Genomic DNA, 16313 nt, shown 5'->3' with positions numbered 1-16313 from the left:
TGGGCTAGCTTCACTGGAGGGAGAGAGAGACAACCAGTGACTCATGGCTGAGTGGTACACAATTCAGTCTTTATTCATGTGGAATGCAGCGCAATCTAAGCTATCTCTAATCACAATCTTGTACTTATATATCCTGAGGCGGAGGAGTCAGATAGGGGGTGGGGAGAAGGAAAAAGTGTGCAAAACAGTGAGGATTAAACCAATGCCCTGGAGGCAGGGTGGTGCTTAGTTAACAGTGGTTATGTAAATAGAATACAGTGTTAAGCAGGGATTAAACCAATGAAACAGAAGGGGTCTTAGAAGCAGAATTTAGAAGCATACCAACACTTCTTTTTTTTTTTTAAAGAATTTATTTACTTATTCATGAGAAAGGAAGGAGGAGAGAAAGAATGAACCAGACATCACCCTGGAACATGTGCTGCCAGGGACTAAATTCAGAACCTCGTTGTTTAGAATCCAATGCTTTATCCTCTGTGCCACCTCCTGGACCACTATTTTTATTTTTTTTTAAACTTGTTTTGCAGTCTATTCTGACATGCTCCTTTAATTTTTTGTATTTCTCCTTCTTTTTTTTAAATAGAAACTGAGAGGTAAGGAGGAAATAGAGAGGGAGAGAGAAAGTCAGACACCCTACATCACAGCTCTGCTTCACCGCTTATGAAGTATTAGGCAGGTAGGTGGGGACCAGAGGCTTAAAGGCAGGTGTTTCGGCAATGTAAGATACACACTCTACCCAGCCCAATTTACTACATGCAAAATAGCTATAATAAACTTGTTTACTTGGATCACATCAGTTGTTTGTATCCATTAAAAAATATTTTAAACTATCTGCTACCTACTTTACACATCCCTTATGTATGCTGAGCTCAGCTCCATTTTACTTAATTAGCTGAGCACTTTGGTTAGCAAACTAACAATGTACAGCTTTTCCACTGAAAATGTTATGAAGCTGATAATGCCTTCTTGTTAGTATTTTCACACAGAACATTTGACTTACAGGGGAAAAAAAACTTACAATAAGAAGTAGTGCCTCTAAAGTAAATGGATGTTTTCTATTCCAGGGAAGAGTACTTTTGTCAGTTGGGAGCTACTTTCTGCCCTAATTCAGCCTTCTAGTTCTCTCTCAACTCTTAACCACATCTTCCCAGGCAATGTTCGTATTCCACCTTCATGTTAGCTATCAAGCTCAAGCAAAAATTACTCAAGTCAGGGACCCCCTAGAAACATGCATAAATAGGATTCCTAACTTCTTACCACCCTAAAGTCTCTATTCTCACCTGCTCTATTACTACTTTCTGGTTCCTGTTTATTAAACATATCTTCGGAGCTGGGTGGTGGTACACCTGGTTAAGTGCACATATTACCATGCACAAGGACCCAGGCTCAAGTCCCTGGCCCACATCTGCAGGGGGAAATCTTCACACAGTACTGCAGGTGTCTGTCTCTCTCTGTCTTCCTCTCTGTTGTTTTATCTGGGCTGGCTTCACGGGTGGGTAACAGAGACGACCAGAGACACACGGCTCGGCTGAGAACACAGTTTAACCTTTATTCACAAACGGGCAAATCACCACACCATGTGCTTTTCTCCATCATCCTCTCTACTCTGCTGCTGCTGGGACTCTGTCCGTCCTTAGCAGAGGGGGCAGGGAGAAAGTGGGGCAAAACTAGCAAGGGGCAAACCAATTCTTCTCAGAGGTCGGGGGGGAAGGGAACATACCAACACCTATTTCTCTCTGTTCTATCAAATGAAATAAAGTTTTTAAAAATGTTACAAAAATAAACACTTTCATATCTTAACAGCCTTTCAGACACCAAGTTGCAGATGCTGCTATGAATCTATCTATCTCTCTGGGCAGACAACCTCACCAATGTGCCCTGGCCAGGGCTGTACCCCACTAAGGAAAGATAGAGACAGGCTGGGGATGTGGATCAACCTCCCAATGCCCATGTACAGCAAAGAAGCAATTAAAGAAGCCAGAACTTCCACTATCTGCACCCACAAAAATTTTTTAGTCCTTACATTCAAAGGGGGAGAAATGTTAGGGGAAGATGGCTAGAGGGCTCTGAAACCCAATTCCATCGGGACTTGGGGGGGGGGGAAGGCATTCAAAAGGGAGGGAGGAAGGAAGGAAGGAAGGGAGGGTAGGTAGGTAGGGCTGTAGGAAAAAAATGGACAAAAATGGGAGTCCAGCGGTGGTGCAGCAGGTTAAGCACAAGTGGCGCTAAGCACAAGGACAGGTATGAGGATCCCGGTTCCAGCCACCGGCTCCCCACCTGCAGGGGAGTCGCTTCACAAGAGGTGAAGCAGGTCTGCAGGTGTGTATCTTTCTCTCCCCCTGTCTTCCCCTCCTCTCTCCATTTCTCTCTGTCCTATCCAACAACAACATAAATACCCACAACAATGTTAAACAACAAGGGCAACAAAGGGAAAATATTTTTTAAAAACTTATAAAAATGGGCAAAAATACAGATATAGATACACTGATACATAGATAGACAGTAACAGAAATAGTAATTAATCCATACCTATGACTTTAGGAAAACCACTGCAGTTTCCAAAGGGGGGAATGGTGACACAGAAGTTTGATGGTGGGAATGGTGTGGAATGGTGTAGAATTGTTCCCTGTTATCTTGTCATATTGAAATGATGTTTTTGTTCTGTTAAAATGATTTAATTTGGGGGCCAGGTGGTGGTGCACCCAGTTATACACACATTAGCATGACCAAGAACCTGAAGATTCAAGCCTCCACTCCTCACTAACAGAGGAGAAGCTTCAAGAGCAATGGAAGCACTGATGAGATGTCTCTTCTTCCTCTCTCCCACTTTCTCTCCCCTCCTCTCAATTTCTGTCTGCCCTATCAAATAAATAATATGAATAAATAAAACTTAAGAAATACCCTCGTTTAAATCATGTAAGTTAATCTCAGCAAGTTCAAGCTAATTTGAGTAAGATTTGAGAATTATTCCTAACCCTCTGTTTAAGCAGACACTCTGTTCCTACTTAGAACAATATTTCCTGGGGGTCGGGCGGTAGCGCAGCCAGTTAAGCACAGGTGGCACAAAGCACAAGGACTGCCTCAAGAATCCTGGTTCCAGCTCCCAGCTCCCCACCTGCAGGGGAGTCGCTTCACAGGAGGTGAAACAGGTCTGCAGGTGTCTGCCTTTCTCTCCCCTCTCTGTCTTCCCCTCCTCTCTCCATTTCTCTCTGACCTATCCAGCAACGAAAGACATCAACAATAACAATAATAACCACAAGGAGGCTACAACAACAAGGGCAACAAAAGGGGAAAAAAATGGCCTTCAGGAGCTGTGGATTCACGGTGCAGGCACTGAGCCCCAGAAGTAACCCTGGAGGCAAAAAAAAAAAAAAAAAGAACAATATTTTCTGCATTATTTTGATATCATGTGTTGCAATTATTTAATAACAAAAACTTCAGTATTTCTACAAGGTCTGAGTTTTCTTATAGTCATACTGCCACCTACTACATTATTTAAATACTTAAGATTAATAACAATTTCCTTGCAAATAAATTACTACAATAAATATTAATATTTACTTTAGCCTTTGTTCTCAGGCACCTATGTGACTGAAGTCAAATGGCCCAATCTCTTATAATAACTCTAGAATGTTAATAGCCCAGAATGATTAAAAACTCTAGAAAGATAAGAAAAATAAACACCTCAATAAAGTACTTTCTTCATGAATCTACAATATGACTTTGAACAACCATAATTTATCCCTTACCTTATAAGACTTGAGATGTTAAAAAATAATTTAATTTTGTATGGCCCTTTGTTGGGACTATGTGTAAGCTTGATAGAGCTTAGGGAGAACTCCCCATCCTTGGATGGAGGTCTGAGAAGATACCCTCTTGGTTAGTCTCTCTCAACCGAGGTGAGCAAAAGGGGAGAAACTCAGACTTAGTTCTTTCCTTCTCGACTCTCAGGCCCACAGAAACCCCAATACTTCTCCCCATTAACTGCAGGCCACATGGCCGTCTACTTTAAGATTCATTCATTCAATGTTCACCTCACCTTCTGATCACAGAGAACACACCTTATCACACACTCCTAGCAGTGCCCTCTGATGTCCTCAATTTGCATTACACCTTGCTTATCTTCTCTCTATCTTGCCTTAACTGGTTCAACCCCTCTCCTCCCCTCAAACGCCTTTGGGTAATTAAATGCCTGCATCAGGAGACTAATTATCTTGACCTTTATGTATCTGCATCAATTCTTGTCATACCAGCCCCCTACCATAGGGACAAGCTGACCTTTAAGAAACCTGTAATTTCTGACAAATTTGAATAATGTTCTTTGTTTGGTTTTCTACTTAAACCTTGCCCGCCTGCTAATAAATGAGACCTGAGACTTGAGACTTGAGATCTGTGGTCTGAGCATGCTGCAGGTCTCCCTGGTGTCTTTAATTCGTGTCGTCCCTTGCGCAAGCGAGAGAAAAGAACTGGTCCGTTACCTTTCCCCTGGAGATCATCCCGCCAGAGACCCCGACAGTCCTTATTTCTCAATTTCTTCAATGTTATTTTAAGGGTAGCATATAAACAACTTAAAATCAGATTCAAACTTATGTATGTTAATATTTTCAGGTAAATTGTATGAGTAACCTGTGTCCAAGGTACTGAAATTTATAGGAAGAACCTGATACTATGGAAATTGTTATTAAACCCCTCAACTGCACAGATTCGTTCTTCTAATGAAGCCTCCACTAAATTTTTATGAAAAAATTAAAGCCAGTGCTCTTATTGAAAAATTTCCCTTCTTTATCTTGCTAAAGGCAATAAATTAATCATTGCTATCTGGTCTTATCAGGGAGTAGTTTCTACATCTCTCCCATAGCTAGAGGCTATGCAATATGCTATAATCTCTAGAAATAGGATCCTAACTGAATGACCTCTGTAGAAAGGACTGAATTAGATAATTTCTACGATGTCTACAAGGACCAGCCAAAGCACAGAACAGAGCTAAGCACTTTTATTACTTACATAACAAATAGACCACATTAAAAGAAGAAGAAGAAGAAGGAGAAGAAGAAGAAGGAGAAGGAGAAGGAGAAGGAGAAGGAGAAGGAGAAGGAGAAGGAGAAGGAGAAGGAGAAGGAGAAGGAGAAGGAGAAGAAAAAGAAGAAACAGTGAGAATTTCTGTCACTGATAACTTCTAACAGTCTGCCTTCCCAACAGTGAAGGGGCCACAAATGAGTTAATTGCTACATAATGAATGAAAAAGCAAACTAAATTTAAATCACTTCTTTTTAAGATTAGTAGAATATTTTCACTGCTTTTCTGGTTGGAATATGACAGATTTCTTCTTGATCTAACTCTAACATTTATTGTAATTGAGCCTTAAATGTTACCTTATTTCTACTGACCACAAAACACTTCAATAACACCTTTTGTACTGTTCTTTATTTTTAATAACAGAACAGCTAATAAGATAAGCACAGAAGAATCTGAAGGGTTTTTTTTTTTACCAGTATGTAAACTGACAAATTAAGTGTATAACCAAACTGACTAGATTTTATGGAGTGTTACATTTTAGTGATAGCTCTTATTGACATGTATATGATATGCTCTGGGAGGGAGAAAAGTTACATTTCATATTTGGAAACAATATCTAAAACATATTCCCAGAAGTCTGGCCTATTCCTTGGTTTATAGTCTCAGAGTATGAGAAGATGTAAAAATGGTCATTAATAATACACTGAAAGTCTCAACTGATTTAGGAGATGAAAGAAGGAAGGGAAAGAAAGAAAGAAAAGAAAGAAAGAAAGAAAGAAAGAAAATTACTTCCTCTGACTCCTGGATAGAGATGAAGAGTTTGTGTTGGTTTCTTCTGAAAAAAAAAAAAAATATATATATATATATATATGTTATAGTGTTAGAAACTTAAAGATACAAATCTAGATTTTTTTAAATAAATTTTCTAAGCAGATTTTTTTTTTTTTGCCTCCAGGGTTATTGCTGGGGCTCAATGCCTGCACTACAAATTCATTGTCCCTTTGGCCATTTTTTTTTTTTTGATAGGACAGAGAAATTGAAAGAGGAGAGGAAGATAGAGAGGGAAAGAAACAGAGAGACACCTGCAGACCTGCTAGATCGTTTGTGAAGTGACCACCCTGCATGTGAGGAGCCAGGGGCTCAAACTGGGATCCTTGTGAGGAAACTATTTATAATTTGTGCTATGTCCACTTAGACTGGTGTGCCACCACCCAGCCCCCAGCAGAAGTTAATTATGTCTTTAACAGCTATGAAATAATGTATGGGCTAGATATTTTGATAGGATTACACATGTAAAGTTTATAATATTTGCAAATAAATACTTGTTAATGTATCTATGTAAATAAGTGAAACTACTTCTATTGCTACTTTCATATACATAAACATAACTCATTCTTAGTTTTTGTTCTAGCTTTCAAGCATTTTATATTTTTCCATGTCATAAAACTCAGGAAAACAAGAGAAAATGAAAAAATTCTTAACAGCAAAACTGCACATTATAAATCTAAATTAATTCACAGAGAGCAGGGAGATTGCTCAGTTTTTTCCTGACTGATACCTCAACTTTTCTGGAGACTTTTTCTAATTCACCCCCCCCCCCCAGCCCCAATTCTCCTTATGTTTGAAAGATAATGCTTTCACACTTAAGGATGTTGAAGACTTTTCCTTAGCCATCAGAAGACAAGTTTATATTTGGAGAAAGAAAGGTACAAGTTCATAACTGTACTTTTAGCTACACTTATCCCTTCAAATAAGTAGTTTTCCTTTTTTGGATTATGTATTGATTTTAAGGCACATGTTACAGGAAACTGCACAGTCCTTGAAACTACTCTATGTTCATGTACTTAATTCATTAAAGAGGTTGGAAGTTCTCTAGCCTTGACACCGATATTATTAATTCTTCCTCCTCTTCTCCTTCTTCCTCTTCTTCCTCTTCTTCTCCTCCTCCCCCTCTGCCTTCTTCTCTCTTCTCCTTTCTCTTCCTCCTCCTCCTCCTTTTCTCTTGTTAATACTAGGCTGTCTTTCTTCCTAAGATATATTGGAGCATATCTGACTTAGATACATTATGTACCTGAAAATCGCAGCTTGCCACTTTTGTCCACTGTAATTTAAACCTTCTTCATGCTACATTTATGTCCACAATGGTAATACTCCTTACATTAAAAACCAGTCTTCATGAAGTGGCTCACCCTTCAAGAAGCCCATTACAGCCTTTCACTCACTGTCCCTGCACTACCTTCAACTCCCACTGTTTTTAATAAACAACTCAAATGTTGTAATCTATCTTTTCTGTACTGAGGGCAAAAGTACCACAAGACACATGATAATATGGTACGGAAAAGCACACTGAAATAAACCCCATAATTCTAGACCTAAAATACACCATTGCAGACAAAGCTTTAAAATTATTTTCAAACCCTGAACTTTAGTCTGATTCCTGTAGTCCATGGATTTTTTCTTCCCCTGCTATTCACTTCTAATGAGACATCATCAGGTAATATGTGTTTCTCCATCTTACTTATGCAGACAGACAACAAGCACTCATCAAATAACTAAAAATAACTATCAGAATCAAAGCAAAGGCAAAGCATCTCTCTAAGAGATTAGAATACTATGGATGAAAATATCAAGCCCAGCAGCAATTTCTTTTTTTAAGCTTTTTTTATTATCTTATTTATTGGATAGAGATAGCCAGAGATATAGAGGGAAGGGGGTGATAAAGAGGGAGAGACAGAGAAACACCGGCAATACTGCCTCACCACTTGCAAAGCTTTCCCCTTGCAGGTGGGGACTGGGGACTTGAACCCAGGTCCTTACACATTGTTAACATGTGCACTCAACTAGGTGCACCACCACCCGGTCCCAAAATGGAAAGTGTAGACCGGTGCAAACAACTTTGTTTCTCCCAGATAGAAGGTGAGAAATAAAGAGAAAGAGACAGCAGAGTCACGGAGATAGATGAATCACAGCTGCACTCCACTGCTCATGTAGCTTCCCTATTTGTATGGTGCGCTTAAGTGATACCCAGGGAATCCAATCCAAGTCCTTATATATGGTAAAGTAAGCATTCTACCAAGTAAGTCATCCTTTAACCCCCAACGCTAGTACTGTAAAGCTTTACATCTTTGGAGTGAGGGTTGCTGGCAAGATAAGTCACCAGGATAGTGCACCTGCTTTACCATACGCATGACTTGTATTGTGGTGATCATCTTGTGATAGGTATGTATGGAATTACATTGTATAATTGAGAATACATATTGTAATATGTAATAATGTAAATCTTAACAGGCTATAAGGAAGTTCTACCTAACAGTAGTAAATACTCTCATGTCAAAGATGTTTATCTCGAAGTGTTAAACTTCTATTAAATGACAGTTCACAAACTGTTCCTTGGAGTCTAACCTTGAGTATTTTTCACAGGACTACCTTGATAGAGATGGAATAATACTAGGAAAGGGGTAAGGATATAAGAAGTATAGTGGTAGCAGATTCATATAGAACTGGTTCTTTATCATCAATTTTTGCATATTTAGGTACTCTGGATATTGCTTATCTTTTAAAGAATTATAGCATTAAAAAACTGAAAATCACTAAATGATGCATAGATTTCCAGTTTTAAACTTTTAAGGATAACAGGTTCTGTCACTTTCTTACACTATTAAAAGATCCTGGGAGTTGGGCAGTAGCACAACGGGTGAAGCACAGGCGGCGCAAAGCGCAAGGACCGGCTTAAGAATCCCAGTTCCAGCCCCAGCTCCCACCTGCAGGGGAGTCACTTCACAAGTGGTGAAGCAGGTCTGCAGGTGTCTATCTTTCTCTCTCCCTCTCTGTCTTCCCCTCCTCTCTCCATTTCTCTCTGTCCTATCCAACAACGACGACAACAATAGCAGCAATAATAATTACAACAATAAAAAAAATAAGAGCAACAAAAGGGAAAATAAATAAATAAACATAAAAAAATTTTTAAAAGATCCTTTAACTGGAGCTTTTACTATGTGTATTAATGAACTAATGTCAAACTATTCTCTGACCCTTCCACTCTCTCTTCCTTCTTGCCTACCTTCCTGTCTTCTTTCTACCACTTACCTTCCTATTCTCCTTAGGCCAGCTGTACAAATTCACACACAATATATTTGATTATAGTAACAGGCAGTACTAAACAACAAGACAGAAAGAAACCACAGTTTCATCTCACTTGCTGCATCCTCTAATACAAACAAAGCCTGCGAGAACATGATTACTCATTCTCTCATTACCAAGATTATATGCACTTTCTGTCAGGTTTTGACTATGGTACATTTACTGGGAAAGATTTACTAATTCGTATGTGTGAAATATTAGCAGTTGTGACCCTGCAGAAAAATCTGTCATATTAACAACTGTTCATAATAAGGTGATAAAAATGTTAGGCAAAGTGATCCATTCAATTTAATCTGTAATGAAATTTCCAGAGATAAACCATAGGTTGGTAATGATAAGTGCGCAGAAAAAAAATATCTTGAATTACATACTAAGATGTATTAAAATGTGATATATTGCATAATAAATTCTGATTGTGTTCTAACTAAGAGACTGATACCAATACATAGAAAACACAGCTGGAATAGTCTTAACTATGAAATGTTATTACACAAATCAAATTCTTAAAACCAACAGTGATTTGATTTTTCACTACACCATGAAAAAAGACATACATGTGAATCACACACACTCCCCTACCGAATACAAAAATCTTAATCTCTCCAAATAGGCAACTGAAGGTAAACTTTAAAAATCTGGCTAATAATTCATCTTTAAACACTGAGGAAGATTAAAATAAAGATATACAGTTCTGAAATTAAATTAGTATAAAGGAAGATTTTTAAACAGTACTGTTTATCCTTCTCTGTATAATGATTTGCTAAGTTTGTTTTGACAGTCTGACAATGTGCAGAATTGATCTGAAACTACTGAATTAGACCTTATTACATTCTATAGCAAATAGTAATGTTTCAAACTCCAGATTAATGAAATGACAGTTTTATTTAATGTGAGTGTGCATGTGGCAAAATATATTTGCCCTATATATAGTGTTTATGCATTTTATAGCAAAAATAAAAATATTCAGATTATAATGGTGTGCATACAATTTAAAGAAAGAGTTTGCACAGTATTAATATTGTTATCAGTGAAAAACACCAGACTAAATGTGGAATCCATTATAATTCTAACTATGAATAGAGTCCAAAGGTCACCTTAAACACTTTAAGATAAAATCAATTATAGTGCTTATAAAAATCTGCTGAAAGGAAAAAGGATAGTAGTTATAGTGACAGTGGAAGATAAAGGTATTACAAAGTCCATTTAGAACAAAATACAGAGTTAACTGAATTATTTCATAAGAAGGTGAGTATAAAAATCCTATAATAACCCCACCTGCAGGGGAATTGCTTCACAAGCAGTGAAGCCCATCTGCAGGTGTCTATCTTTCTCTCCTACTTTCTGTCTTCCCCATCTCTCTCCATTTTCTCTCTGTCCTAACCACCACCAACAATAACTACTACAACAATAAAACAAAGGCAACAAAAGTGAATAATTAAAAAAAAAAAAACCTATAATGGAAGGCATGGGTCATGTTTAAGATTGAAGAATAAATTTCTCTATCTTTATGTATTTTTATATGCACCAGATTTTTGTGGAAGAAAATGTTTAATTTAGTTTTAGGAGCAGTGCCAGGCTAGCGTGGGAGGCGTCTTCCTGGGCACATGCTCTCTGGGTTGGAGAGAACTCGACTGGAGCCAGCCTGGGCTGCTACTCACTCAGCATTGTGAGGAAGATGACTCAGGAACCAAACATGTGGTGGGGAAACAATGCAATCTATATTTATTGATCAGAGAGCTAAGGCTTTTAAAGGACAGAACCGGAAGTGGCAAGTCGTAAACGGAAATGGCTAGGAAATGGGTGGAGTAAGGCAAATGGGGCTGGAAAGATAGAAACTTCCTTAGCAACTGTTGCAAGGGTTTTAACTGGTAGGATTAATGATACCCTGCAGGCAGGGAGGGCCTTGAGGGTAGAAAGAAGACAGATCAAAGGAATGAAATGGGTGGGGATCTTTCAGGCAAAATAATAATTATGTAGATATGCCATAGTATCAAGAATTCAGGGTGCTTTATGAGCCCTGCCAAGCTCAACCACATCCGCACAATTTCCCAACAGAGCAGGGCTTCATGTATAAGTGATTTCACTGCTGTAAGTTTTTTTTTTCCCCCTTCAGGTCGAAAGAGAACTTCCCCTAGTACCACACCATTTCTCATGTGGTACCATAGCTCAAATCAGAATCATATGCATGGCAAGAGACATATTCTACCCAATAAGCTAACATTCTAGCCTATGAGAGCAAAAAAGTCAGTGAGAAATAAATCTTTCCTGGCAGTATTAACATTTGTAGTTGTATATGAAATAGACACAATCAACTATAAAGGCAAAAGAAAACATCCAAATATAAATAATTATGTAAAGCTCCTCTAACATTAACATCTGAAGTAAATATTTGGGAAATGGGTTATTTTAATTCAGATCAGTATTTTTGGCAGAGCCCAGATTTTATGGACATGTAATTCACCACTCCTGTGTTCATTTTTTTCATTCAAAGAGACAAATAGAAAAGATATCATAGCACTGCAGCTTCTTCAGATTTCATGGCAATCCCATATGTATGTGACCAGAGTTCAAAGTTGGGATACAGGCAAGGCAGATGCCATATCTGGTTAGCTACCCCTCAGCCCCAATTAACTATCTAACAAAAATAAGAAAATTATTTTATGTTTTATCTTGGAATAAAATGTTACACCATGTTATGTAATTAATCAGTATTGCCTAAGAAATAATAAAGTTCCTGTTTATGAGTACATTGTATATGGTGGAGAGAAGACGTGTAAAAAGAGTGACACGGGGGCGGGGGGGTCGGGCGATAGCACAGCAGGTTAAGCGCATATGGTGCGAAGCCCAAGGACCAACCTAAGGATCTTGGTTCAAGCCCCCACCTCCCCATCTGTAGGGGGGTCCCATCACAAGCGGTGAAGCAGGTCTGCAAGTCATTCCCCTCCTCTCTCTTCCCCCTCCTCTCTCCATTTCTCTCTGTCCTATCCAACGATGACATCAACAACAACAGTAAAACAACAAGGACAACAAAAGGGAAAATAAATAATAAAAAAATAAAAAGTGACATGGTAATCACTGATATTGAAATACATACAAAGTACAGAGCATATTTGTATGAGAGGATAGAAAAAAACAGTATGTACACTTTACACAATAATCAGGACAATCTCAAAACTGATGGAACACAAATAGGCACAGTAAGAAAGAGTTTGGTGAGTGGACAAAGGACTACCCATGCAGAAGAAAGGGAACAACAAAAACTGAAATATGCCAGTACAAAGTATCCTTAAAGGTAAGATGGAGCTAGGCAGTAGTGCACTGGTTAAGTGCATATGGTATAGTGTATGAGGACCCAGGTTCAAGTTCTCAGTCCACACCTGCAAGGAGTAAAGTTCCAGGAGCAGTGAAGCAGTATCACAGGTGTCTGTCTCTCTTTCCCTATCCTTCTAACTACTCAATTTCCATCTGTAAGGGCAGAGCAGGGCAGGGCAGGGCAGGGCAGGGTAGGGCACGGCAGGGCAGGGTAGGATAGGATAAAGGGTGGGTGGATCAAGTTGATGAAAATGAAAGAGTTTGAATCACTTGAGGTCTTTTATTCTTTTTTAAAATTATTTATTTATTTATTTCCTTTCCCTTTTGTTGCCATTGTTTTTTTTATTGTTGTTGTAGTTATTATTATTGTTGTTGTTATTGATGTCCTTGTTAGATAGGACAGAGAGAAATGGATAGAGGAAGGGAAGACAGAGAGGGGGAGAGCAAAATAGACACCTGCAGACCTGCATCACCGCCTGTGAAGTGATTCCCCTGCAGATGGGGAGCTGGGGCTCAAACCGGGGTCCTTACACTGGTCCTTGCGCTGTGTGCCACCTGCACTTAACCCACTGCGTTATCGCCCGACGCCGAGGTCTTTTATTCTAATTTTAATTATCAATTTAGTTTTCTCATATCAAACTATGAGCATTAGTTTTATTTTACTGTTTTTCATAAATTACTAACACAGGAAATACATGGTTAATGAAAAATTAAATAGACCTAGTTATCCTAAAATTTTAAGTGATTCATTTATAATAACATTTATCTATATGTCTTTTTCTACTATGTAAACAGACAATGTTCAGTGAGGTCTTTAAAGGAATCAGGAAAAAAAATAGGGAAAAAAGTAGGTATTGTAAATAAGGACAATAAAATAATACACAAATGAGTGTTTTATTTCACCTTTTCTGAAGATTAAATACAAGTTACATTAGACAAAAATAAAGTGTCCATGACCTTTCTTGGTCCTCTGCATGATTAATTACTTAATGTCCTATTAATTGGAAGATGTGTATGAATTTCAAATACTCATTTTCTGTGCACATCATCCTGTATTGTAACCATGTATTATTAAGCTGTTCATCAAAGGTGATCAACAAGGTCATCTGAGCAGTAGCTCTTCAGCTATTCATTACCCATCTCAAAGGTAATTAACAATGGCAACATTTCCATAAATCAACCTCTTTCTGATTATTCTCTGATGATAAACAGTCAAAATGTGTGCATCTTAGCCCACAACTATTAATTTGATAAAAAGTCTAAATATACCTGGGGGAAAAAAATAAGGTGAACTTATTACAGGAACTTTAATTAAAATATGCAAGAAAGTTTTTTTTTTATCTTTGAATTAAAAATACCAACTTATAACCAAAATGAAATGATTCAGGAGAGAAGACAGGGGTCAAGCATAAGCAAAGGGTATCAGTCACACAGTACCAATTTATTCTTCTGGCAAGAAAATGTCCACTCCATTCAGCTACAGAAAGAGCCATTTGCCTACTCACCCATGGTGAAAGTTTAGACTACAAAGTTGATTTAATTCATCCTGCTCTCAAGTAACATGGTACAAGGGGACCAATAAAATGTTCCAGAGAATATAGTTATTATATTTATTTTAAACCATAATTTGGACAGTTAAGACTTGTTCAGTTTACATTGTGCACATTTGTTGTGCTATCATTTATTGTAGATGTGTTTATATTTCGACTGCTTTAAAAAAAAAAACTTTAGTTAACAAACTCATGAATACTACTGACAAAATACTCTCTTTAATGACTAAAATTGACATTGTCTCTCTAGTGGGGGTTATGATAATTCACTCAGCTTAGGAAGGCCTTTTGAAAAGTAGAACAAATTCATTATATTGTATTCTAACATGTCGTAAATAGTTTTTAAACAAATTACTAGTTTTAGGCGATCAACCCATCAGTAATGTATTAACTATATAGAACTGATAGATAGTGGTCCAGGAGGTGGTACAGTGGATAAAGCATTAGACTCTCAAGCATGAGGTTCTGAGTTTAATCTCTGGCAGCACATGTGCCATAATGATGTCTGTTTTGTTTTTCTTTCTCTCTCTCTCTCTTCCTATCTTTCTCATTAATAAATAAGATTAAAAAAACAATCATTAAAAAATAGAATTGATAAAACAGGGATAGTGTATATCTTAACTGCAATCTAATGATAATATTTATCATTTAGCACACTGATATAATTCATTTTATACTGTATATTGCAGATGCATAGCTTTATATAGTAATAAACTTCAATATTTCCCAATACTGGAGGAAAATTAATTCATTCATTTAAAGTGTGTGTTATCCTCCACCCAACCACAGTTGTTGCTGGGGCTGGGTGACTGCTGAGCGCCACTTTTCCCAATACTTTTCCAATAGCTACTTCTTTTATAGAAACAGATGGAAAGACTGAAAGAGAGAGAGAAAGAGAGAGAGAGAGAGAGAGACATAACTGCAGGCAGCACTGTTTCACCACTCATGCAACTTCCCTCTTATAGGTATGGACAGGGGCTTGAACCTGGGTCATTTTGCATGTTAACATGTGCACTCTGCTAGGTGAGCCACTTACCTAATCACTTTAATAAACATTTTCAATGCCCGTTAACATCTAGAATTTTAATAATTTGATAACCTATTACTAAATATAAATTCTTATAATTTAAGACATTATTGCTAATCAGTTAACAAATCTGAGATTAGTTCCAAGTTCATACTTACTATTAATGAATGGCATAGATATATTAGCCTGGCATTACATAAGATAGAATGTATATGCTGATATTCAACATTTGTTAATGTGTTCTTAACATCAGGAAACACAACTCAAATTGACTAAAACAATATTATTATTTCACACAAGCAAAAATAAAAGTTATATTGAGTACTATGTATAGAATGACAGGGGTTTAATTCTATTTTTGACAATTCATTCAGAAAAGATTTCTTTCCATTTGAGAACCTTGTCTCCACGCCAACTATTCTCAGAGGCCTGGGCATTGAAGGGAAGAAAAAGAAAAAAAGAAAGAAAGAAAGAACCTACATCACAAACTGACTGGAGTGAATTGATTTGATTAAATTGGCACAAAATAAGGTAATGTCCAAACAAACAAATAAACTAATCACCTATTTAGAATTATTTGGGAAGTATTGTTTTGCTCCTAGATTTTTTATTTCTTGGTTTACATCTCCTTTTTTTATTTTTATAAAAGAAAAGAGAAAAAGACAGTAATTAGATAAAAACATACATGTTTACAAAGAAAGATAAAGTTATAGTGGGTAGTTTTTAAGAATATGAGAATTCAGAAAGTTACAGAATGAAAGCTAAATTCAATTGGGCTCTTAGACATGGTCAAGCAACACTTTAAATTACTTTATAATCGCCATTATTATCTGAGACCTAAGAAGAAAATGCAAAATACTAAGTGGCAAGCCCCCAACACACACACACAGATGTGCTCCTGACTACTAACACACACAGATGTACTCCTGACCACTAACACACACAGATGTGCTCCTGACCACTAACACACACAGATGTGCTCCTGACCACAAACACACACAGATGTACTCCTGACCACTAAATTAGCAGAATAATTCTTACCTTGAGGCATTTCAGGTGGCAGATAATGAGGCTCTTGAGCACTAACATGGACCCAATCAAAGTCATCATACGGATCCTGGTGGTAATCACAAGCCACTGGACCATCATCAAAAGTACAGCCACCTGAAAGAGGGAGAAAAACAATGCTGTTACTTTCATATATATATATATACACACACACATATTTATTTATTTATTTATTCCCTTTTGTTGCCCTTGTTGTTTTATTA

The 16313-nt window shown here is 37.5% G+C and overlaps 1 protein-coding gene across 7 annotated transcripts in view; it reads right to left on the bottom strand.

Annotated features, from left to right (window-relative positions):
* The window catches only part of PTPRK (protein tyrosine phosphatase receptor type K), a 603479-nt gene that overhangs the window by 450678 nt on the left and 136488 nt on the right, over positions 1-16313 (bottom strand). For all 7 annotated transcript variants that reach the window (XM_060190490.1, XM_060190487.1, XM_060190488.1 and 4 more), the window contains exon 2: positions 16084-16206. In XM_060190490.1, the coding sequence (XP_060046473.1) occupies positions 16084-16206 (123 nt within the window). The remainder of the gene's footprint in view (positions 1-16083; positions 16207-16313) is intronic.

This window comes from Erinaceus europaeus, chromosome 4 (genome assembly GCF_950295315.1).
Source record: "Erinaceus europaeus chromosome 4, mEriEur2.1, whole genome shotgun sequence".
NCBI classification, from domain to species: Eukaryota; Metazoa; Chordata; class Mammalia; order Eulipotyphla; family Erinaceidae; genus Erinaceus; species Erinaceus europaeus.
The sequence above is the reverse complement of the archived record's forward strand: the minus strand, read 5'-3'. Positions and strand labels throughout refer to the sequence as shown.